Raw genomic sequence first — 26,349 nt, forward strand, 5'->3', positions numbered from 1 at the left:
ATGCGCACAATTAATTGACGCTCATCATTCTTCTTGTACCTTCAATGATAGTTCGCAGCAATGTGTCGGAGACAATACTATGTTGGACAAAGGGTGGTTGCCACATTGGACCCAAGACTCTATTACTGCTTTGATCCCAACTCCGTGATCTGAAATGACACAGATTTTTCCCTCGTGATAACATGTGCACGTAAATTTCGGAGGAAAAAAGCCCAAGAATCTATATTCTCCTTCGAAAAGAGCAAAACAACTGGAAGAATGTTGTGATTGCCATCTTGGACAACTGCCAATAATAAAACTTGCTTGTATTTTCCATACAAGAAAGTCTCGTCGATTGGACCACAGGCTTGCAGTATTTGGCATTAACGCACTGTGGGTAACTCCAAAAAACCCGGTAGAATTGGCATCGATCGTGAAGAACTCGATCATTATGGTATGCATAAGAGGTTTCGAAGTACACAATTATCCCAGGATTCAACGTCCGCACCAGCCTAAACCAACCTGGAAGTTCATTGTAAGATGCATCTCATTCGCTATGAAGTTTGACAATGGCATTTTGTTTTGCCAACCAAGCTTTTTATAGGAGACGATGTACCCATACTGCGATTGTATAGCTGAAATCAACACTGCAACAACTATATGAGAGCTTGCTTTTACCATGGGCATGATTGCTTGGCATATCACTTCAGAGTCCAAGTTGGGATGATCTTGGTTGACACCTCCAGCACAACATGTTTGAGGACCGTTGTATATTGTTAGTTCCCATATGTTGTTTTTTCTCTTCATTTTCGATACGCGAACCATCCAATTGCATCCGTTTTCGCATCGGGCATAGTAGCATATATATTTTTCGGTCGTCGATCGGTTGACTCTGGACTGAACAGAATTACGGATATTTTATTTTTGATAGCCATCATCGCTTCTTTTTTGCTTGAAAACTCCATGCCTAAAGATAACTCACCATTATTTATTGATGAGTAATATCCATCACCGAGATGAGGTATATCCGCAAATTCTAGCCCGTACATTGCACCATAATCAGCTTCATACATGTGGCAAGAGGTCAGTTGTGCCACATTTCCTGGAACTTCATCATCATCGGAGTTGAATAGCGGTGATTCTGGGTGAATGAATAGTCCAGTCTCAGCACCATCCGCACTAGGCTTACGAAGTGGTTCTTCTGGTGGAGATTATGGTTCCTCTATGCTCTCCACATTTAGGTCGAAGAACCTACTACTTGCACGTCTTCCCCTTTAAACTGGAAGGCATATCGACATTGAGATCGAAAAAGCTTGCAGTCAAATGCCTCCCCATGGAGCTTGAAGCCATCGTTTAAATGGAAACTGTACAGATGGTTGCATCGGGCATCTCCATATGGTCAAAGAAATTTGCAGATGAATGCCTTCCCCTTGAACTGGATGCGGTGTTGCCATACGGATTGTTCGTGGACCCACCTCGGTACATATCGTAAGGAGTTGCGGATGAATGTCTCCCCATTATGGTATTAAAATCATTACACATTACTGTAGTCGGGCTGTCAACTTGATCAACTTGTTCAACCATCCCATAGTGTGAGCTTAAAGATTGACCCCGAACAACACGCACTTTAAAAAAATATGCATACATCTCAATTACGGCGTCTGAATAATTACTTTGAGCTTCAACCATCATTGAACATCATTGTTCGAAAGTTCGAACGCCGTATAAGTTAATGACAACAATGATGTTGGAAATCTGTATTGCACGATGACATTCTTTGTTACTTCCAACATGAATCTTCCTCGAAATCTTCGTTATCAGCTCAAGAGTTATGTTTCTCTTAAATGATATTTTAACACGCTCATTTGATACGAAATAACGCCGGTTTCATCTTCTCGAATTTCACCATCATAATAAACAATAGCTAAAAGTCGCGCCATTCTTTGAGTTTAAAAGTGCGGCAATATATATCTGCAAAAAATAGCTTAAACAAACCTGATTAAATAAATTATATATGAACGAGAATATAACACAATTTTTTTTACACATCAACGTAAATAATTTAAATAATAATTTTTATTCTTACCTGCACCGCAAAACTATTTCGACGTATGCTCCGCTTTTCAATTTTACAAACAAAAATTAATTAAAAATAATTAGTATATATTTTGTCAAATAATGATAATAAACAATAAGTATAATTAAAAAATTATAACAAAATTACCTTATAACGAAAAATCGCACGAACTTCTAAATCAAATATAAGAAGATTGTCAGAATTATTACTCGTTGATGAAATTGTTGTATTAATTTATTAGAGAGGAGAGATGCGAGGAGATGTGGAGAGATGCGAGAACGGAGGTATTTATAAACATATAAGGCGCGATACCTGCACCGCGTTATACGTAATTATTATATAATGCAAATCAGAGACCGCGTTAAATGTAATTTTGGTACGGCGTATAGCGCGGCCCCTGATCCGCGCTATATACCCTACGTGGCGTATAGCGCGGAGCAGGGCGCGCGCTATACCCCACGTGTAACCCAGTCAGCGTATAGTGCGGTACATGGGGCACACTATACACGTAGCGCCAAATCAGCATAGCGCGGTTCAGGGGCGCTTTACTGCTACGAGTATTGATCGGGAAATATATCTTATCGTGTTATCGATATATATACCGATCACCAGTGATTTTTGAGAAAATCGTCGTCGACCATATTGATATTGTTTTTTCTCTTTTGAAATTTAATTAGTTGATCGTATTATTATTTTATAACCATTCGAGATGGAAGATTGTTTTCAAAAAACCAAGTGTACAAGACAAATAATATTATTATAAATCAATTTAAAAGTTAACTCTAACTTTGATTATTGACAAAAGTACTAACAAATATTCGATTAATCAAGAAATAATGCTATTAATTCTTTTTGGACAACAAGAATGATCACTTACCTTTCGTATTTGTAAATTTTTACTCACTAGATTAAAAAAAATAAGTTTTGGTCATTTATGTTATTGTTTTAAGTTTTGATCATTGGAACGTTGAATGCCGTTAGTTTAATGACATAACGTAAGTAAAAGTGTTTATCTTTTATTTTAACTCCTACACCTTAGACAAATACTAATTATGGCCCATTTGAAAAATCTAAAATAGTTTAGGGATAAAATTTTAATTTATCCCTTTAATATGCTTTTCTTTCTACCCCACTTGCGTCGTACACTGTTCATCTCTCCGGTGCCTTTATCAACGTTTCCTCTTCTTGTTCTTGGGGAGCTTGTCTGGTTTCTTCTTCTGCTTCTTTTTTCTTTTCACATTCTTTCTTCTTCTTCTTCTTCTAGTTCTAATGGAAATGTTTAGCGATTTTGCAGATTTGATTTATATACCAAGGCTACAGATTCTCTTCCAGGTCTTTATTGTGAGAACTGTCATGTTTTTTTTGCTAACATGGTGTAAGTTTGTTTCCTTTCTGGTAATGGAACTCTTTGCTTCCATTTGTGTCATTTGGTGATTGGTTTTAGAAATTCTCTGCGTGTATGTGTTTTATTTGGCTCTGTCATTCATCCGGAGGGTAATATTTCACACACATCGCCTTTGTAATATAACTTATGTTCCGGTGGATGATATAATCTACAACACCCAGACACTCACCGCTAGATGCAAGGAAATTAGCAATCGAAACAATCCAATGTGTTCAACCGGTGACGGAGAAGATGAACAATGCGACGGAAGTGGAATCGAAAGAAAAGTATATTAAGAAAAGGGATAAATTGAAATTTTATCCTTAAACTATTTTAGATTTTACAAAAGGGACCATAATTAGTATTTGTTTAAAGGGTAGGGGTTAAATATAAAATAAAAACTTTTATTAATGCGCCACGTCGTTAAACTAACGGAATTCAACGTCTCAATGATCAAAACTTAATAAAATGATAACATACGTGACCAAAATTTATATTTCTAAAATTTGGTGAGCAAAAGTTTACAAATATAGAACGTAAGTGACCTTTCTTGTGGTTTACCTTATAATTTTAATAATAAAGTAATCCAAGATACGATGAACTATTATTATAATATTGCAATTACGTGCCTCCATAATTTGTGGTTTATGAGAGTAATTCCCGCGGATGTTTTGCGAATGCCGATGTTAATTGTCAGGAAGAATCGTGTATTAATAAGATATTAGATACGCGACAAATATCTTCTTTGGATTATGCATTTGCACACTTAATCATTTTATATTTTAACCTTCATATTGCATTGCTAATATATTATAAAAAGGTTTAACGTTAAAATTTATATGATCAGTTTGTCGATTAAAATTAATTAAAAAATAGTAATTATCAATTAATCTATTGGGGCGAAATTGTATGATCCTTAAATAATATCGGTATTTGATAATATTGAAATATTCTACTTATGGCAATCTAATAAAACAAACCGAACCCATTAAGCAATCTCAATTGTTAAAAAGAGTGATATTTCCTTTAGATGTTTCGAATTTAAAGAACTATAGAACCCTTTGCTTTTCTGTTGGACAGTGTTTGTGAGAATGCCCAAAATGAAGCCCACCAGAAAGCTAGCTTCTTTAACAATAGAACCCTTAAAAGGAAGGAGAAAAATATAAAGTAATCATGGGTCCAACTGGGTGAGGGAAGTCCCGTTTAGCCACCGACTTCGCCACATCATCTTTTGGGCACTGTTAGCTCGGATGTAGAATTCACTGTCAGTTCAGCGTCGTTTTTGTTATGCCTGCTTTACATGTTAAGCTTTTGCAAGGTTTTAGTTGTATACACGCGGCAGAAAATCCTCGAAGATGATAAAACTACTTTTTTGACTTTGTTATTCCACATTAGTCGATAAGCTACGCTACTAATAGGTTAATTAGGCATAATCAAGATGGTCCCATCCCATAATCCTGTCTGCCATCATCATTCCACAATGGCAAGAAAAGGCTCAAAACACTCCACAATTTTCATCAACATACTCTTAACTCTGCATGTATTTGGCACCAAAGGACATCAACTTGATGGTCTACAAATATACATGAAGTGACCAACCAAGATCCAATTCGAGTATCAGTGAAGTGGAGAAACAAGGAGAAAGCTGCAAAAGGATATTTAAAGAAGAAAAGCAGTATCCCACTGAAAAAGATACATGGAGTTCCATGTGAAAATATAAAAATAACAGGTGAAAGTTGAGGCCCAGAACGTGACATTCTCTTAACAGATTCTCTGTTTTCATATGTTCTTATCTCCCCTTATCACCATCCTTGCAATTTCATTCATATCATCTGAAAGAGTCAAACAAGCAAAGGAACAATGGAAAAGATCCTGCAGATATTCAACAACCACAAGTTTCAATATTTTCTCCTTTCCCAGATGCTCCTTTACACCACCTCTACAGCCTTACACACTCCCATCCAATGTGGTAATATCAGCTTCAAAGGCCTCTCTTGTCTCCAAATTCTACAAACCCCTTCCCATTAAACCGCATGATCCTATGCAAATCTCAGAAGCTATACTTTAGAACCTCTGTGGGTCAATTTCCCATCTCTTCTATTGATTACACAAGTAAAACACTAACAGTGTTTCACAGTAGTTGTTCTTCTTCAGAGCAGTTTGTATCCCCAACACTCCTTTCAGCTGGTTTCCCTTCTCCTCCTCACCCCAACTCACTTCTTCTCTTCAACTGCTCACACAAAGGGAATCCCGCGGCAGCGTTTATTCGCAACTGCAGTCGTCTGCACATGTGTAGAGCCGCTTCTGAAGTTCCTCATTCATGTCTAGTAGTTGAAGATACTGAAAATCTTGACCCTATTTTCATCCAAAAGATTTGGGTTGCTCAAGTTACAAGAGGGTTTATAGAAGGTCTTTAATTGAGGAAGACTATGAAGGAGTTGGTTTGGGGACAAGGATTTCATTCGACATTCCCGACCATGTACCGAACATATGCAATGAATGTAAAAAGCCTAATGGCAACTGTGGTGTTGGGTTGAAGTGCATTTGTAATGCAAAAGAGTGTAGTAAGTACCCCCTATAGTTTATCTTTGATCTATATTGCATATTTTTTTTCTGATTTTACGATATTTTGATTGATTTTTATTTATTTTTTTGCAGAAGATAAGGTCCTTTCAGGTGCTGGATCACTGGACAGTGGTATAAGTTTCTTGTTTCTTTTATTTTCGATCATTGTTCATCAGATGAATTTATGGATGATTTGAGCAATTGTAGAACTTGAAATGTATGTTATTTACCTTCCTCATGGTTGTTAAATAGGTATATTATATACTTATTTTTCCACATAATTGCTTTGTCATCTCTCTGTGCACATAAACATACAGAAATGCACCTAGTTTGGGATTCCAATACGAAATCATTCCTGATGAAAGCAGACCTTACAACTTTATATTTACATGGTTACTGCAGTGACAAACACATGATTCCCCAATTTGCCGAAATAGATGAACATTTAATCTAAACCGAATACTACATAGATTCATTCATTATGAACGGCAAGCGACCCCTTCATGGTGTCACTTTGATAGGTGATATGATAAAAGGCATTCAAAATAACGTTGAAATGGGAATAATAAAGATGATGGTTAGAAAACAGAGGTGTTAACTGCAGACGTATACGTTATTAAATGAATCTTGACAGGCTATGCACATCGCTTTCCAACTAACAAAATATAAAAGAAGTATTTCCAGTCCGCAGCTGTAAAATTCACATGAAGAATCTGAAATAGCCACAAGGCAGAAGCAGGAATGCCAAGGCAAGCTCGGTCACTTTGTACTTTAAAACCCAAAACACCTTGGTTTAATCTTTTAAATTCACATGAAGAAAATAAAGCATAGACAAAGTGGAAAAAAGAAAGCGTGGTGTTGTGAAAATCGTAGAACGACACCTTTTCAGTTAAAGCAGCGAGATGGGAAAGAAGAATGGCAGATGGATTTTAAAGGTTTCAAGGCAAAAGTGCATAGAGGAACATGAGGACTTCACTCACGATGTTGCAATGCTTTAACACAACTACGTTTTCTTGGACTCCTGGATCTCGGGCTTCTGTGAATTCTAATGTTAAAATTATTATTGATTTAGTGTCTCTTAATCTTAAGCCAAGACCCATGAATTTGCCATGACCAAAGAGATAAAGCTACTGAATTTTAACCATCAACTCATGCCAAACTCTTCAATTTGCATCAATACATGAATAAATTCAAACCCAATTTTAAATTTTCAAAATTAAATTATTAGAAGAGTAACCACGAACTTTACATATGATATAAGTAGAGATGGTGAGCATCCTTTTTGCCATTTTTGAGTGTAATTGGGTGTTTGAAAACCTCCCCTCCCCTCCCACACTCTTTATGTACATAAAGCAAGTTTGTCTTTGGGACATTGATTCATGGTGTTGGCCACCACAATTTTAGTTTGTCGGCTTTTGAGATTGAATGTCCATAAAACAGTTAAGTTACCAAGTTTCGGTTTATCTGTCTAATTTCTGTGTTTATGAAAAAACATTCTTGTCAGCCCCATGCTTATATTTTTAAATTCTAACTCTCTGTTTTAGAGGGTCCAGTTACAGTTCAAATTCACGAGGATTTCTTAGTTGACTTCATTTAAATTAATGTTTCTCTTTATCAAGGAAATATGTATGCCTTCGCAATCCTAATTGGTCTCCTCTCCTGATGATCCAATGAAGAAGAGTCTGACTATGCCTGCATTTTTAGTGGCATCTCACTGAACCCCAAGTGCCCTTGCTAAACTTTTGTTTCTTGCTAAAGATTAGACAGACGCATGATTTTATTTTAAGAAATACAAACTTATTAAATTTCAAAAATATGAAAATATATATTAATAAAAAATATAAAAAATTAAAATTTTAGGATGTGACCACACCGCAGCACCCATTGGTCCATCCTTGGCCCTAATACAGGAGCTGCTATCCTTTTATAAAAGGTGTAAAGCATATAAGTGGTTCAAACAACCCATGCGCATGCTCTCGCTTGTTTTCATAGCGTAATGCATAGTAGAACCAAAGCAAGGTAGAATTGTGATCACTATGTATCTTATTATAAAGGTGACAAATGCATACTGTATGCCTGATAAACCAGAAATCTTAAATAATTTAAATGGAAAATATAGTCAAATTGTTACTGAACACTAGCAGGAGATTCCCCACCTTATTTTGTCCTTTTAAAGGCAAAAGCTACCAATCTTCCTTGATATCTTTCAATATATCCAATTACTTTTTATCAAAATCTTCATTGATACCCTTCAATTTGAGATGTCTTCTCATTTACAAATTACCACCTTTTCAATTATTTCAACCTCGTCATTATTAGCATTAATTCATTTCCCGTAATGAATTTCCAAATCTTTTCTTACCAGAGAAACAGAAGAAAATCCAGAAACCTATGGCTCACGTTCTGCAACTCTCAGAAACTAAAATATTCGGCAGCGCAAGTTAATTCTTCTCTCACGTGATCAAAGAATTTAAGTAAAAATTTGGACAAAAAAAAACTGAAATAGAACAAGAAACCTAACATGAACAAGCGATGAGTTTGTTTTATGTGTTCTTACGGGCACAAATCAACAACGAGAACTCGACTCTATCTTGGTCTTTCTTCACCATCTTCTCCTCAAACCAAAGCCGGCTATCCAAACCATTTCTTGTCCTAAACAAGAACACGGCTGAACCGGTAACAGGCTTGAAGAACCAATCGTACGCATCCCACATCAGATCAACTAACAACCCATCAACGAATATCATCTGGTTTCCTCTAAAATTCCATTGCAGCCTCTTCACTTTTATCACCGTCTTCTTATCGATACAAACCGATAAAACCGGGTGCTTTAGGCCTTCATGTTCCCAACTGCATCTGATTATAATATCGTGTACAATTCCCGTATCACAGAATTGAGCCTTGGTGGAATAAACTGTATTGCCCGAACAATGTTCTTGCCTGGAAATGAGGGCAGCTTTAGCAACTGGGGTTGTGTTTTTGAGCTTCTTGGTGACTGCCTCTTCGTTCATATCGCCTAAAACAAGGCCTATCTCTGAATCAACCATGACTAAAACGTAGAACCCGTCGACCGGTTCGGGTCCGGTGTCGTACTTAGCGGTGGAAAGGTCCCAAAAGACTTCGATCTTATAATGATCAGATTCGATCACTTTGCTGCCTTTCTTCTTCCTGAAGAACCTTAAATTGGTGTTGAGTTTGAAACATGTTGAAGGGTAATCACCGAAGTTTATGGCTAGGCCTTGACCACCGGTTTGGTTCTTGCACCAAGTGACCTTGATTGAACACTGTTTCTGGGTTGAAAGAATGACTTTGTAAATGCCTGTGACCGCGTTCTGGACCGAAGGCACTAGGCTCGGGGAGATGCAACCATTGCTTGAATAGCTAGAACATGAAGAATGTGAAACATTTATTGCGTTTTCACTGAAACAAGAAACAATATCTCTCATTGTATATATTGAAAACTGCAAAACAAGTACAAAAAAGTTTCAGATTTCGAGAAGGAAGATCAAAAGGTTTTGAGATATGGGTGTTTCTCTTTTAGCTTGTCGGAAGGAAAACAAAATAGAATATGTTCGAGAACTGAACAACGTTTGTGCTTTGCCGTCTCTCACTGGTTTCAGTTTTTTTGAAGAAGATGAAGACAACAGCAGCAAGGAAATTCAGGTGCATATGCATGCGTATTAAACAAATATGGATCTCTCTCTCTCCCTCTCTCTCTCTCTCTCTCTCATATAGGTAAAAGAAGCTGAAGTTTTTTTTATTATTAATATAGTATGATTATAAAATAATATTTATTTGATATATTTTAATTATTTAACAATAAATGTTTTGGTTTGTCAAATATAAAAATTAATGAAAAAAAGAATGCTTAATATAAAAATAAGTGTTTAAATTATGCATCGAAAAAATGTTTTAGTATTTAAAGAAATTTTTGTTAAAGATAGGTGATTGTTTCTATGTTACTATTTTAGGTGTTCGGGCGTTAACCACCGTTCAAAATCTCCGTTAAGTGACACGTGTTACGTTATGGTAATTTGAGAATTTTTATTTAATAAAAAATATTTTTTTAATAAAAACCTAAAAAAATTTCAAATCTTAAAAAACTTTTAAAAACTTAATTTTGATCCCTTTACCACCACTAGCCGCCACCAACGTTGTCAATTAGTCGAACACTCGATGACGTGTGACCGGCCAACCATCCACGACAAAAATCCTCATACTTTTGTAATAGATTGAACACCAAATCTCCCTAAATATATAAATTCCTAAACAAAAATCATTCAAAACCCTAAAATAAAATCTTTCATTTTGCACGATTTTTTGGTGTTCGATCGGTTGTGAAAGTATGAGGGGCTTGGTCGTGGATGATTTGTCGGTCACACGTCGTTAGGTGATCGACCGATTAACGGCGTTGGTGGTGATCGACGGTGACAACGAGATTAAAATTAAAATTTTAAAAGTTTTGGAGTTTTTTTAAGAATTGAAATTTTCAAGGTTTTTAATATATTTTTTTATTTTAAATAAAAATCTTAAAATTATAAAAAACATGACATATGTCACTTAACAGAGATTTTTAACGGCGGTTAACATTCGAGTACCTGAAATGATAACGGAGAAAACGTTATACATCTATTTTTAATAAAAAATTCTTTAGACACTAAAATATTTTTTCAAAACATAATTTAGACATTTATTTTTGTATTATGCCAAAGAAGAAAGTTGGAGATGGTGTCAATACCAGCAGTCTGGTTGTGAGATGATAATGGATGCTTTTGTGATTTCTCATTAATTTCGAGACATAATGGATGCTTTTGTGACTTATTGAGTGATTACAAAATAAATAAATAAAATACTTTAATTGATTACTGTTTTTGAAGTGTAGAAAGATAAATATGGCACCTGGTAAGTCTTTAATAAAGTTTATGGGACAGTGAAAACAAATATGATGTGGAAAGATAGCATGCTGCTAACATGGAAAAGGAAATTGTGTAATTTCCTGGGAAAGCGGTATTTATTTGATTTAAATAGGTTAAAAGTTATTATAACAATTTAAATTTAAATTTTATAATATCAAATATTTGTATTTTTTATTGATTTTTTATTAGTTTATGTTATCTTATGTTATTATAAAAATTATTGATCTGATAATTATAAAATAAATTCTTAGTCTTCTGAATCTATAATTATTTGTCATTTTTATTTAAAAGTTACAAATTTAAATAATTTAAAATATATATTATTTAATTAATGATAATATATATATATATATATATATATATACATTTTAAAGACTAAAGACAATATGTAGATTAAACATTATTTTAACATTTTCTACCACTGTTAAATCAACAGTTAATAGTAAATTAATGAGAAATCACAAAAAAATATTAATATTTTTAATTTAAAATAATATTATAAAATTAAATTACTGAGATTAACAATAATTTTATAAAATTCTTGATGTATTTAAACACATTTATTTCAATATTGCGTATAAAATTATCTCTTCATTATTAGTGTACTACAGACTAATCCATCTTATATTTTTTTCCTATTTAAGTTTTAATGTATTTACTAATATTCATATTCAAACATGGAAATAAACATGAAAATTTTAAATAATATTGTAGGGGCAGAGTGGAATGATAGATCCAGAAAATTAATAGTAAAGTTTAGTCTCTAGACGAGATGACTATCCAGTTCAGTTGGTAGAACACAAGGTTCTTAATCTTGAGGTCGTGGGATCGAGTCCCACGGAGAGCATTTCATAATTCGGAGGTCTTCTACGGAAGTTGCTCTCAACTTGGTGTTGGAACATCCTACTATCTGACCTCCCCTTACCCCATTACATATGGGAACAAGGGACAGTCATTTTTTTAGCCTCTAGACCCACCCATTGTTGCCGCTTCCAACACACCTTATGATTAGAAAAAAGCTAGGCATGATGTTGGGGGGAATAACCACTTTCATCCTTTTTTTATTTTCTTTTTTATACATTTCCCCTCTCGTTATTATCATGCTTTAAATAGTATGAAATGAATATAAAGTACTATCTGTTTAAAAAAAATTAATCATATATTATATATATGTAATTATTCGAACTCAAATTCTATAAAAAGAATAATATTTCTTTCATACTAAAATTACTCAATGAGTCCCTATTACTATTAAATATATTGACTATATAGATTAAAATACGTAACTTATTACACCTTATTCTATGACTAATTTAATTAAAGCACGTGGTTACAGTTAAGAAGCAACATTGAAATCAATGCTTCAAGCACCCATCAAGTTAGGGTTTTGGCTTTTAGGTCAATAAATAAATGCCCTCCATTTTTTTTTATTAAACTGAGTAAAGTTTAAGCTTTGTTGACGTGTGACCAAAAGAAATAACACGGGACTTGAGTGCTTTAGAAAGGGAGGCGAGAGACAAAGGACTGTTAATTGGAACATGCATGTGCGTTTTATGTTATGATTAGGTTTTTAATCAAACATATTTATTTGATGTCATGAGAAGACAAAAGAGTTTATTCTTTTTCTTTTACAAAAATGTTTTAACTACCTGGCATTGAATAAGAAATACGAAATTGTCATGAAAATACTCAACAATTAAACAAATAATTTCTATATTGTTTTAGGTTTTTGAAGCTTTTAGAATTGATTAAGTGGGGGTTGCCATTCTTTGTGGGGGTATGGACCCCAAGAAAAGTACTGGCCTTGGGGCATGTTCCTTCATTTGCGCAATTAAATGAAAACTGAATCTGCACAAGAAACAGGAAAAGGTGTTTCACAGGCTTTAGCAGACGGATTCAAAGACGAAACTTATTTTTTTGATGGTGGGGCTTCAGATTTTACCCTAAAATTTCATAATATCCATTCTTTATGTAAATAATCAAACACTGTTTAATAATCTTTATTTAGGAAAGAATATCAATTTAAAGCTGGACTAATATATATAGAAATGATGGAGTTAAAGCTGTATTTTCAGTTTAAAACCCAAGCCTTTGAGTACCTAATTCACAAAGATAAGAACAAAGGGTAAAACTTTCGAGATAATGTTCTGGAAAAAATTAATTCATGAGATAAAGCACTCCAAAGATTAATTGCTCAAATAAGGTGAAATCCACAGTGTTGGCCGTAGGTCGCCATGCCTTCCGGGCGACCTACTAGGTCGCCATGTCTTCCCGGCGAGCTACAAGAGATTGCATGTGCCATGCACGTCCCAACACGCTGGGCATCCGAGGCCATCCGACTGAGGCCATCCGACCGAGGCCATCTGAGAGCATCCGAGGCCATCCGAGAGCATCCGAGGCCATCCGACCGAGGCCATCCGAACGAGCTATGCGAGGGAATCCGAGGGAAGCCGAGCGAGGGTAGGTCGCTCGGAGTGCATGGCGACCTACAAGGTCGCCCGGAAGGCATGGCGACCTTGTAGGTTGCCCGGAGGGCATGACGACCTATGTGTTGGGACGTGCATGTGCCATGCAATACGTTCATTCTCACGTTCATTCTCTCTGTTTGAGCAAGGGTAGGTCGTCCGGAGTGCATGGTGACCTACGATCAACACTGTGGATTTCACCCTATTTGAGCAATTAATCTTGGGAGTGCATTAGCTCGTGAATTAATTTATTTCAAAACATTATCATGAAAGTTTTGCCGGAACAAAGAATAAATGAAATCCAAGTAACGTAAACTTTTGGACATTCTTAACAACAATACCTAACGCACCAGGAAAGGGTACTTTAATTTATTGATTTAATCAACAACGGAATTAGTGTAAACCAAATTATGTCTGTTAATTTTAATCTCAAAATATTGGTAACTTTTTGTTGTTTTCTTGCCAATTAAGAACAAAACATATATGTATGAATCAAGCGACCGCGACTTCAATAGTTGAGGAATTTGTTATCATTTTTTGAGATTTTGAGTTAGAGCATCGCATATGTTAAAAATTTATTTTGATCAGTTACATTATTGGTTTGTTCGATTTTAATCATTAAATCGTTAACTTTTAACAGAAGCATTATATGACAATAAAAAAATTACACTGTTCGTGCCTCCTCCTCCTTTCACTGCCGCCAAATCCAACCAGAGTCAGAAGCCTTTTTTTAACCCATCACAAGGCTTAAAGCAGAGGCTTTTCGGCATAAAACCCTTAGGATTGGGTTATCTGTATCTTATAAAAGAGTTCCAAGCGTTGTAGCAAAACCAAATGGTTTATCCCCCAAAGGGAAGAGCTTTATTTGCGAGGCGAGCCTGTTGCTGCTGCAGTTGATGGGAATGCCTTTGTATGGTGAAACTCAGCCGCTAAAGTTGTTGGGTATTGAGCTTGTGAGTCTCAAGAAGATTATCCCACTGGGGTTAATGTTCTTTTGCATCCTTTTCAATTACACAATCCATAGGGATGTGCTAAAGGAAGCAGTGCAGAGATTATACCATTCTTAAAGACGTGAGTTAATTTGCCTACGGCTGTTATACACCAAGTTGGTTCATGTGTTGCCAAAGAAGGCTCTTTTCTACACTGTTATTGTTCCTTTTTTGGTGCATTTGGGTTTTTGTTGTATCCTTTCAGCAATTACATCCACCCTGAGGCACTTGCTGATAAGCTTCTAGCGATTCTTGGACCCACATTCCTTGGTCCTCTTGCTGAACTTTGTTCTATGTCATGGCTGAACTTTGGGGCAGTGTGGTCTTTTTTGTTCTGTTTTGGGGGTGTGCTAACCAGGTGAATATATTATCTTATGGAATCGAATTTTGGAAGTTATTTATCCATCCCCTCTACTTTAAGCCTTGTGAATCAACTACTAGGCGGAGGGAGATGCGCGCGCATGGCATATGGGGAGGGATTCCTTTGGACTTGTTGTTCTGAATTTAATAAACCGCGTTTCTTAATGAGAGTACTTAAATTAATGATTTGTCATGTTTATCCCCACATTAAATTGAATGGAAGTTCTTCCCTTGATTAAGGAGAGATTTTAACTCAATCTATTTATCAAGCAAATTGCAACCTGCATGAAGAAAAAATAAACACAACTCAATCACAAGTAACTAATTAAAAAAAAAAACCCAGTTTTCGCCTATTTGCAGTGGCGGATCCATAAATATAAGAACGGGGTAAAAAAATTTAATTTTCTTTTCTTAAAAATAATGGGTATGCAAAAATTATAATTTTTTATCTTTTTTCCTTAACATATTAAGCTAAATTTAACCACATTTTTAAAATAATGAGGATGCACTTGGCCCCTATGGGGACTTAGTGCATCCGCCACTGCTCACTTGTACTTCCATTCCTTTGACTACTATAAGAAGAAATTAATTACAGAAGATTTAATATAATAATTAATAATCATTTCATCAGTTATAGTGTACTAAGTGAAGATATTAGTATATATATGCAAGTTACTAAACTTAATATTAAAAAATTCGGGGTCAGCATTTGAATTTCTCTTTGTTGAGTTAATCGATTGACGGAATCGACCAAGAGGGGGGTGAATTGGCAATTAAAATTTTTGTGGAAGCTTTTGCAGAAAATTGAAAGTAATTGCACAGCGATTTACAGTGGTTCGACTTTCTCAAATAAAGTCTACGTCCACTACCTTAGCTATCCACACTAAGGATTTTCCAACAAATTCACTAATTTGTTCTTTCTTTTGAGGCCAAAGAGATAACCTTACAATTCCCTCAAGAGTATACCCCAACTCTTGAGAACACTCTTTTTCCCAAAGAGAAGATTACAAATTTGCAAACTTACAAGAAAACCTCACAAGGTAAGATGTTTGCACAATTCTAGAACAAGAAAAGAACACTCAAAGAAAATTACAAATGAGCACAATAAGTGTTCTTTGAAAGCAAAATGAATATTGAATGAAAATTGGCTTGAATTGCACAAACTTTGTGTTTGATGCTTTCTCTCTTGTTTCTCTATGATTTCTTACTGATCAAGGGCTTCAGAACTTGTTTAAATACACATTGAATCACTTCTGAACGTTAGGGATAATTAATGAAGATAATATAGCCGTTTTAGTGTGAAAACAATTAATAAAACAGCTTGGAGCGTGGGGGGGAATCGGTTCCTCCTTATAGGGAATCGGTTCCCTAAGTGTAAAATTCAAATATTTCGACCGTTGAACAGGGGGGAATCGGTACCCCCTATGGGGGAATCGGTTCCCTCCGAGCATTCTGGAAATCTCGGAGTCAAACCATTCAGGGGGGAATCGGTACCCCCTTGGGGGGGAATCGGTTCCCTCTGAGCAATCTGGAATTTTTGGCTTTGAAATGGTTCGAAATACTTTGAAACATTATTTTGAAATTGTTTTAAGATTAAAACTTAATTTTACACTTAAGTAAGGATTAAAAATGATTTTTGAAATATTTTGAGTAATGTTTTGATATTCGAATAATTATATCGAATATACTTAGAAAATCATTTTGGAAAATCTTAAAATTCATTTAACTTAATTTGTTATATCGAAATATCAAAATGTTTTCAACAATCTCCCCCTTTTTGATATAACAAAACATTTTAGTAATTTTAAGATTTTGAAATCAAGTTTTGAAATTACTCATTACTCCCCCTTACTTTAACACTTCTCCCATTCATCATTTTAAAAACACACACTTAAAACACACTTCTCCCCCTTTTTGTTAAATCAAAAAGATTCAAATAAACGTGAAAAATATTAAGCCATTTGATTAGGTATATGTATGCATAAGCTGCTAAGATCACAATTAAGAGAAACGTTAGCCATTAGTTCCGTAATCAATATTCATAAATAATGTGATATGGCATAATTGGTCATATTGCTAATAATGATGTAAATGATGCAATAACGAATAAAACACACTAAACATATAAGTTCACACTATCCATAAATCCAAAATCCAACAATCCACAAAATCAAACAATTCAAAATGTTGAAACAATATTCATTTTGTTCAAAGTTGTAAAGCTAAACACAAAATCAAGCATCCGGATCGGTAGGAGGAAAACGGGCTCGCATAGCAGCCATTTCATGAGTTAGTTCATTAATACGAGCATTGGTTGCTTCATTGTTTGCACGCATCTCCTGAAGAATCTCTAATTGTTGAGCTCCCATTGTGGATAAATGAGACTCTATAGAGGAAAAGCGCGAATCCATTATCGCATAACGGAAATCAAATGTCTCCATAAAGGATTGAAAATATGGAGGCATTTGAGTCGATTGTTGTGCGTGCTCCTCGGGTTGTTCAGGTTCTTCTTCACCTTCATCGATATCCCTCATTAATTGTTCAAACTCGGGATCTTCGTCAGCTTCGGGTGGAGCTTGTGAAGAACTAGCTCCCGGAGTAGAAGATCGAACCTATGCACCGGTTTCCTTATTTTTGACCCATCCCGCTCTTGTTAAAGAAAGAAGATTGATTTGTTTCTTAAGAGGAAATGAGGCATCTAGACCAACTCGGAGTTTGGCTTTAGAAAAGAGATTACTAAGGATACAACCGTAAACTAGTGAAGAACAGAGTTTCTTATTTGGCACTAAGTTAACGGTTTCAACGATCTCAGCAAAGATAATCTCGGAAAGGTTTATTTTTATATTGTTTTCAAAACAATGCAACCACCAAAGGTCTAAAGCTCTAAGAGTAGAATAACGACCCCCGGATGGTCGAAACCACCAAGTGATCATAAGATGAAGAAAACGCTCATGGAGATCTAAAACACTTGCACTATCATTCTGTTTATATCGTGAGCCTAAAACTTGTTTTTCGTTTGATAAACCTTCATTATCCAAGCCTAAGGCATTGGCTATGTAATCCGGATCAAGATGGAAATATTGACCTAGGAGGTAGGAACGCACTCCTATGGTTTTGGTTTTGTCACGATTTTTGATACAAACGGCATTACAGTAGAAGATACGAACAAGTTGATGATAGACAATGGGTTCAAGTTCGAAAAGTTTATCAAATTTCCATTCGTGCAAGATAGGGAGATATTTAAAGTTAATGTCAACCATAGTTTGAAGAGATGGGATACGTTCTTCCCTAATCTTATACGAGTCAAAATATTGGTAAAACCAATAACGATAATCTTTAGGACCCGGTTGATTGAAACAAGAATTTTGGATAGTCAAGTTAGGATCAAGATTTGGAATAGGATTTTGAGGAATAGGAGGAGGATTTGGTTGACGACTAGAACGACTAGATGAAGACCTAGCACGTTTAGGATTGGACATGGTTTAGGAAATCGGAATAGAATTGATAACCTGCAATTTTAAAAACAAATGTATGCAATTCAATTAATCCCAAAACTCAAATGAGTCCTCAATATTTCAAGATTCTCTAAATCAATCCTAATGGGCAAAGTTTTTGAAAAACTTTTGAAAAATATGGTTTTGAGAAACAATATATGTATAGTTTTTCATAATAACAACATAATTTAATCAAAACACAATAATTTGAAAAATAACATTTTTTTTATTTCAAAAATTTAAAAAATTTTGAAAAATTCTTGTGTTTTTGATGAAATTAGTTGTAACATCTAGTTTCTAATCACTAAATAATCAATGCCCGATCACTATTTCAACCTAGAACTAATTGAAACTAATCCTATGTTCAAAAACAATGAAATAGAGAGTTTAGAAAAATTTACCTTGAAAGATGAAGATTGAGGGGATTTAGATGTTGTTTGCACGATTTTAATGATGATTGCAAGTTTAGGAGATGATATTTGAAGTGATTTCTGATTAAAATCAATGATTTGAGGCAAGAATGAAGATTTGAGTGCTTATAGGGTGATAAACGGCGGAAGAAGAAGAAAAATGAGGATTTTGGGGTTTTTGGGGTGTTCTGCCCGATTTAACAGAACCCCAGGGGGTATCGATTCCCCTGTGGGGGGGAATCGGTTCCCCTTCAAAGGGGGAATCGGTTCCCTCATGGGGGGATCGATTCCCTCTGCAAAAAATGCTAAAATCCGACTTTTAAGCATATAAAATGCTAAATTAATCTTCTCTAGTGGTATAGGCAACTCATATATTGAAAAATAATTATGTTCAAACAATTAAATTAATCTTTAAACATTATTTGAACATAAAATTAATTTTCATTAAGAATCATAAACTCCCCCTAACTAATAGCAAGAATGCAATCAAAAATTATTATTATAAGCATTTTTCAGTATTTATTAAAAGTGCTAAATTATTTTAAACACTAAGTAAAGATAGGTTAGTTAAACCTAATTCTCTTCTAAGTGTCCAAAACCTTTCCTTGTCTAAGGGTTTTGTAAAGATATCCGCTAATTGATGCAAAGTATCAACATATTCTAAAACTATATCTTCCTTAGTGACATGGTCTCTAATGAAGTGATGTCTTATTTCAATGTGCTTAGTTCTAGAGTGTTGGATGGGATTTTTAGTGAGACAAATAGCACTAGTATTGTCACACTTGATAGGAATGGTACCTACTTCAATTCCATAATCAAAAAGTTGTTGTTTCATCCATAAAACTTGTGCACAACAACTACCGGCTGAAATGTATTCCGCTTCAGTGGTAGATAATGCAACACAATTTTGTTTCTTTGAAAACCAAGAAATTAGCATATTTCCAAGGAATTGGCAAGTACCGGAGGTGCTTTTCCTATCTAATTTGCATCCTCCATAATCCGCATCAGAAAAGGCATGCAAGCTAAAGCTAGAGTCTCTAGGATACCAAAGTCCTAAACTAGGAGTGTCCTTAAGGTATCTAAAGATTCTCTTAACAGCTAGTAAATGTGATTCTTTAGGACATGATTGAAACCTAGCACACAAGCAAACACTAAACATAATATCTGGTCTACTTGCGGTTAGATAAAGCAATGAGCCAATCATGGATCTATATAATTTAACATCCACACATTTACCTCCTTCATCTAAGTCAAGCTTTGTTGAAGAGCTCATTGGAGTGTTATGAGGTTTCCCATTTTCCAGTCCAAACTTCTTGAGCATATCTTTGACATACTTAGCTTGATTAATGAAGATGCCATCTTTTCTTTGCTTGATTTGGAGTCCCAAGAAAAATGAGAGCTCCCCCATCATGCTCATCTCAAACTCACTTTGCATTAGCTTAGAAAATTCTTGGCAAAGAACATCATTAGTAGAACCAAATATTATATCATCAACATAAATTTGAACTACTAATAAATCTTTACCTTTTCTCTTTAAAAACAATGTAGTGTCAACCTTCCCTTTTAAAAAACCTTTTTCAATTAAAAAATTTGACAATCTTTCATACCAAGCTCTAGGAGCTTGTTTTAAACCATAAAGAGCTTTTGTCAATTTTAAAACATGATCCGGAAAATTTGAATCTTCAAAACCTGGAGGTTGTTCCACGTACACTTCTTCTTTTATAAAACCATTTAAAAATGCACTTTTAACATCCATTTGATATAATTTAAATTCATTGAAACATGCAAATGCTAATAACATTCTAATTGCTTCCATCCTAGCTACGGGAGCGTATGTTTCATCATAGTCTATGCCTTCTTCTTGAGTATAGCCTTGAGCAACAAGTCTAGCCTTGTTCCTCACTATAATACCACTTTCATCAAGTTTATTTCTAAAAACCCATCTAGTACCTACAGTAGATTTATTACTAGGCCTTTCAACTAATGTCCATACTTTACTTCTCTCAAATTGATTTAATTCTTCTTGCATAGCCATAATCCAATGTTCATCATTTAATGCTTCTTTGATGTTCTTAGGCTCTATGCATGAAATAAATGCAACATAATTACAGATATTTCTAAGAGAAGATCGAGTAGTTACCCCTTTTGATGGATCACCTATAATTTCACCATCCTTGACATAGTTGTACTCTCTTGGAAAAGATACTTCCCTTTCTTCAATGGTTGGATTCTCGAGGGGATCATGAGTTTCCTCATCTTTTGTTTCTTCCTTTGATGATGATTCTCCAACGTCATGTCTAACGTCATTTGCTTGTACAATACCTACATCATCATTAACAGAAGAATCCTTCCTCGGAAGGGGATTATCATCGAAAACAACATGTATAGACTCTTCTACAACTAAAGTTCTTTTATTAAATACACGATAAGCTTTAGAATTTAAGGAATAACCCAGAAAAATTCCTTCATCACTTTTAACATCAAATTTGCCAAGATTTTCTTTACCGTTGTTTAAAATAAAACATTTACATCCAAAAGGATGAAAATAACTAATGTTAGGCTTTTTATTTTTGAGAATTTCATATGGAGTTTTCTTTAAAATTGGCCTAATCATTACTCGATTTACAACATAACAAGCGGTATTTGTGGCTTCCGCCCAAAAATATTTTGGCAAATTATTTTCACAAAGCATGGTTCTAGCCATTTCTTCTAAAGTTCGATTTTTCCTCTCAACAACTCCATTTTGTTGAGGGGTTCTAGGTGCTGAAAAATTATGGCTAATACCATTAGAATTACAAAACTCAATGAATCCAAGATTTTCAAATTCAGTTCCATGATCACTTCTAACACTAGTGATAGAGTAACCTTTTTCATTTTGGATTATTTTTGAAAATGTGATGAAATTTTCTAATGCTTCATCTTTAGTACTTAAGAATAGAACCCAAGTGTATCTAGAATAGTCATCTACCAAGACAAAAGCATATTGTTTTCCTCCCAAGCTAGTAGTTCTAGTTGGCCCAAAAAGATCTAAATGGATGAATTGTAATACTCTACTAGTTGATACATCATTAATAGATTTAAAAGAAACTCGTTTTTGTTTTCCTTTAGCACAAGCATCACAGATTTTATCATTATCAAATTTAAGCTTAGGCAACCCTCTTACTAAGTCTCCTTGAATTAACCGTTGCAAAACACTCATACTAGCATGACCTAGTCTCCTATGCCATAACCAACTATCATGCTCATCCTTAGCAACTAGGCATAAATTAGTCATATCAATAGAATCTAAATGCACCATGTAAATGTTTCCTATTCTATGACCAATAAGCATAATCCGATTAGATGCAATGTCAATAACTTTACAACCATTAATTTCAAATAAGAAATTGAATCCTTTATCGCATAATTGACTAATACTCAAAAGATTATGCTTTAATCCATTCACATATAAAACATTCTTAATTTGTATGGAAGAGGTATTACCTATTTTACCAATACCTTTAATGTGACCTTTTGAATTGTCTCCAAAAGTCAATTCTCCTCCATTTTTGGCGTTAAGCTCAATGAACCGGCTTTTGTCTCCGGTCATATGTCTTGAGCATCCACTATCAAGGTACCATGAGTTTGAATTTGTTTCTCGTGCCTTGTAGCAATGCTCCTTTCCCTACAAACATAGATTAATTTTTGATTTTTGGTACCCAAATTCTTTGGGTCCATATTCATTAGTTTCCAAAATCCTAGTCCCCTTAGGTATCCATTGTGTAGGATATTTTATCTTTAGTAGTAATGAGTTCTTTAGGAACCCACATACTTCTAATGATTTTTCCATTAGAGGTTCTTTGGGGACCTCTATGATTGTAGTTTCTAAAACTTTTTCTAACAAAGTTGGATTTTGAATTTCCACCTCTTTCAAAATGTTTTGTTCCAACTTTATCAAAAGAAGTTTTAAGATCATCAATTTTCTTTTGATGATCATCATTGATCTTTGAAAGTAAATTTTGCAAATCTAAATTTTTCTTTTCAAACTCTTCTAGTTTGATTTGCAAATCTTTGATTTTACTTTCAAGATCGTTGTTGGTTTTGGATATGAGTTTGTTTTCATTTTTCAATTTTGAAACATCATTTTTATATTTTAAAAACAATTTCTCATAATCCGAAGCCAACCCATTGTACTCCTCAAATAACTCATCATAAGATAAATCATCAAAATCGGATGAGTTAGAGGTTACCTTAGAATCTTCCCCGAATGCCATCAAGCACAAGTTTGCTACTTCTTGTTCCTCTTCATCGGAACTTTCTTCATCGCTCCATGTAGCCACATGAGCCTTGTGCTTATTCTTTGATTGACCCTTTTTCTTCAATTGTGGACAATCATATTTGACATGCCCCGGCTTTTTGCATTCATAGCAAATGATTGGGTCCTTATCTTTTGGTTCATTTTTGAGGCCTTCGTTTCGTTTGAATTTTCTTCCTTGGTAAGGTCTCATCATTTTTCTGAACCGTTTGGCAAACAATGCCATTTCCTCGTCATCGTCATCATTATTAGAACCACTCTCATCTTTTGTGGATTTGAGAGCAACTCCAATATTTTTCTTCTTCTCCTTTTCTTTTGGTGTCTCTTCAACTTTATCAAGGTCCACCTCATCTTCGAGCATCATCTCATGAGTGAGGAGTGAACCGATAAGTTCTTCAAGAGTTAAGGACGATAGGTCCTTAGACTCGATGATTGCCGTCTTCTTTGATTGCCATGATTTTGGGAGGGAGTAGACTAACTTCCTCACAAGCTTTTCATTTGAGATGATCTCTCCATATGATTTGAGACCATTGACAATCGTTGAAAATCTATCCGTCATAGCTTTGATGTCTTCATTTGGTTTCATCCTGAAATTTTCATAGCTATGCGTTAGAATACTAATTTTTGATTTCTTTACCTCATCTGTACCTTCATGTGTGACTTGAAGTTTGTCCCATATTTCTTTGGCGGTTGTACACGATGAAACTCTTCCGTATTCATCTGGTCCAAGAGCACAAAAAATAATATGGATGGCTTTGGAGTTGAGCTGGAACATTCTTGTCTCTCCTTCACTCCACAACCTTGGATGAGTGAGAGGTTTGATGTATCCTTCTTCTACAGCATTCCATGCTCCCATGTCACTTGCTTGAATGAAGTACATCATTCTATTCTTCCAATAGGCATAGTTAGCTCCATTGAAGAAAGGAGGCTTGTTGACGGGCATCGAATCGAGACCGGAGTCGAAGTTTGAAGCGGAGGCCATTGATGACTTTAATAATCGATATAACTCTTCCCGAATCGACTCAAGAGGCGATAAAACCTTCAAATGAGTTAGGCTCTGATACCAATTGTTGAGTTAATCGATTGACGGAATCGACCAAGAGGGGGGTGAATTGGCAATTAAAATTTTTGTGGAAGCTTTTGCAGAAAATTGAAAGTAATTGCACAGCGATTTACAATGGTTCGACTTTCTCAAATAAAGTCTATGTCCACTACCTTAGCTATCCACACTAAGGATTTTCCAACAAATTCACTAATTTGTTCTTTCTTTTGAGGCCAAAGAGATAACCTTACAATTCCCTCAAGAGTATACCCCAACTCTTGAGAACACTCTTTTTCCCAAAGAGAAGATTACAAATTTGCAAACTTACAAGAAAACCTCACAAGGTAAGATGTTTGTACAATTCTAGAACAAGAAAAGAACACTCAAAGAAAATTACAAATGAGCACAATAAGTGTTCTTTGAAAGCAAAATGAATATTGAATGAAAATTGGCTTGAATTGCACAAACTTTGTGTTTGATGCTTTCTCTCTTGTTTCTCTATGATTTCTTACTGATCAAGGGCTTCAGAACTTGTTTAAATACACATTGAATCACTTCTGAACGTTGGGGATAATTAATGAAGATAATATAGCCGTTTAGTGTGAAAACAATTAATAAAACAGCTTGGAGCGTGGGGGGAATCGGTTCCTCCTTATAGGGAATCGGTTCCCTAAGTGTAAAATTCAAATATTTCGACCGTTGAACAGGGGGGAATCGGTACCCCCTATGGGGGAATCGGTTCCCTCCGAGCATTCTGGAAATCTCGGAGTCAAACCATTCAGGGGGAATCGGTACCCCCTTGGGGGGGGGAATCGGTTCCCTCTGAGCAATCTGGAATTTTTGGCTTTGAAATGGTTCGAAATACTTTGAAAGATTATTTTGAAATTGTTTTAAGATTAAAACTTAATTTTACACTTAAGTAAGGATTAAAAATGATTTTTGAAATATTTTGAGTAATGTTTTGATATTCGAATAATTATATCGAATATACTTAGAAAATCATTTTGGAAAATCTTAAAATTCATTTAACTTAATTTGTTATATCGAAATATCAAAATGTTTTCAACACTCTTCATAATCTCTCTTATTAATATTCCATTGATCAGCATACATAAATTTCTTTGGCAAAACTATTAAACAAATGTAAAAAGGTATTAAGGAGTAGTGTATTAATTAAGAGGTATGTGCCGCTTTTAGTTTTTCCAAACTAATCTTTAAAATGACAATAAACTAATCTTTTTTCCAAGCTACGTGGAGTTTGGTAGCTTCTGCGAAATTGTTGACAATGAATTATGTACCCTTAATCAACATATATTCTATAGACATAATTATTTGTATTTAAAATTTAAAAAAAAATAGTATTCTTTTTTATTATCAAAATCGCTTGATGAATTCATCTATTTGTTAAACAAATAATTTAGGAACAACTTTATTTTGTTTGGATAATTAAACTTTATTACCCAAATAGCAGAACCTGCTACAAAATAATACAATCAAGATTCAAAAGAATGGGGAACATATGTACAAACAAAATTAAACTATACCCCAATTGCTACATAAAGATAAGTTAATGCTATTGTTTCTATCAATGGACCTGTTACTTAGAACAATCCCAACAATCATCTTAACATTGTTGATGATTTCAGTGGTGGTTCGACTTTTTCCCGTAAAGATCCTTCGATTTCTTTCTTCCCAAATGATGTAATTAAACCCATACCAAGAAAGTCTTAGAACAGTTGAAATCAAAGATTTCCCCTTCCATGAGGTTGCTGCCCATTCCAGCATGCTGGACCAAGAGGAGAAAGACATATGGAAGCCAGACAGAAGGAGCAGAGAAGTCCAAATAGAAGCTGTGTACTTGCAATTGCAAAAAATATGGTCTCTTGTTTCTATTCCATCATTACAGTAGATACAATCAGCATTAGAAATAATCCCGAATCGGTGTAATCTGTCCTTGGTAGGAAGACGATCCAGAATTAGCATCCAAGAAATAATACTATGCTTCGGTACATGGAGAGAAAACCAAATCAACTTATGCCACATGACTTTGCTATTTTTAGGCCGAATCTCATTCCAAATTTGCGTAGTGTTAGATGCAGAAGAAAGCAACACAACACTGGTTATGCATCGAATTTTCAGAATTCGTTTAAGAATCCAGCTTGAGTTATGCGGTTCAGACATAGTCCAAAAATCCTGGTTCTTGATGAAATTATTTTGAATCCATGCCACCCAAAGAGAACCTTCACCAGCAAGGAGTTTTCTGGTGAGGTGAATCAAACTAGCATAATTCCAGGTTTTAATGTCCTTTAGTCCTAAACTCGCATAATTTAGGAACAACTTTAATTTATGAAATATGAGATTATTTTTTTTACCT

At 34.8% G+C, this 26,349-nt stretch overlaps 1 protein-coding gene and 1 long non-coding RNA gene across 2 annotated transcripts; one reads left to right on the forward strand and one right to left on the reverse strand.

Moving 5' to 3' along the window:
- Nucleotides 1-5,056: 5,056 nt before the first annotated feature.
- Nucleotides 5,057-26,349, forward strand: LOC120142065. Its single transcript, XR_005517818.1, has 3 exons — nt 5,057-6,004; nt 6,099-6,226; nt 26,334-26,349. It is a non-coding gene; the product is annotated as an uncharacterized LOC120142065 (long non-coding RNA).
- On the reverse strand, nt 8,529-9,581 carry LOC120142064. Its single transcript, XM_039156820.1, has one exon. It carries the CDS (start codon nt 9,449-9,451, stop codon nt 8,549-8,551), a length of 903 nt encoding a protein of 300 aa, XP_039012751.1. The 5' UTR covers nt 9,452-9,581; the 3' UTR covers nt 8,529-8,548.

Source organism: Hibiscus syriacus, unplaced genomic scaffold (assembly GCF_006381635.1).
Source record: "Hibiscus syriacus cultivar Baekdansim isolate YM2019G1 unplaced genomic scaffold, ASM638163v2 tig00110819_pilon, whole genome shotgun sequence".
Lineage (NCBI taxonomy): Eukaryota > Viridiplantae > Streptophyta > Magnoliopsida > Malvales > Malvaceae > Hibiscus > Hibiscus syriacus.

Coding starts and splice junctions, on each gene's coding strand:
- LOC120142064 (XM_039156820.1), bottom strand. CDS start 9,451: ATGAGAGATATTGTTTCTTGTTTCAGTGAAAACGCAATAAATGTTTCA.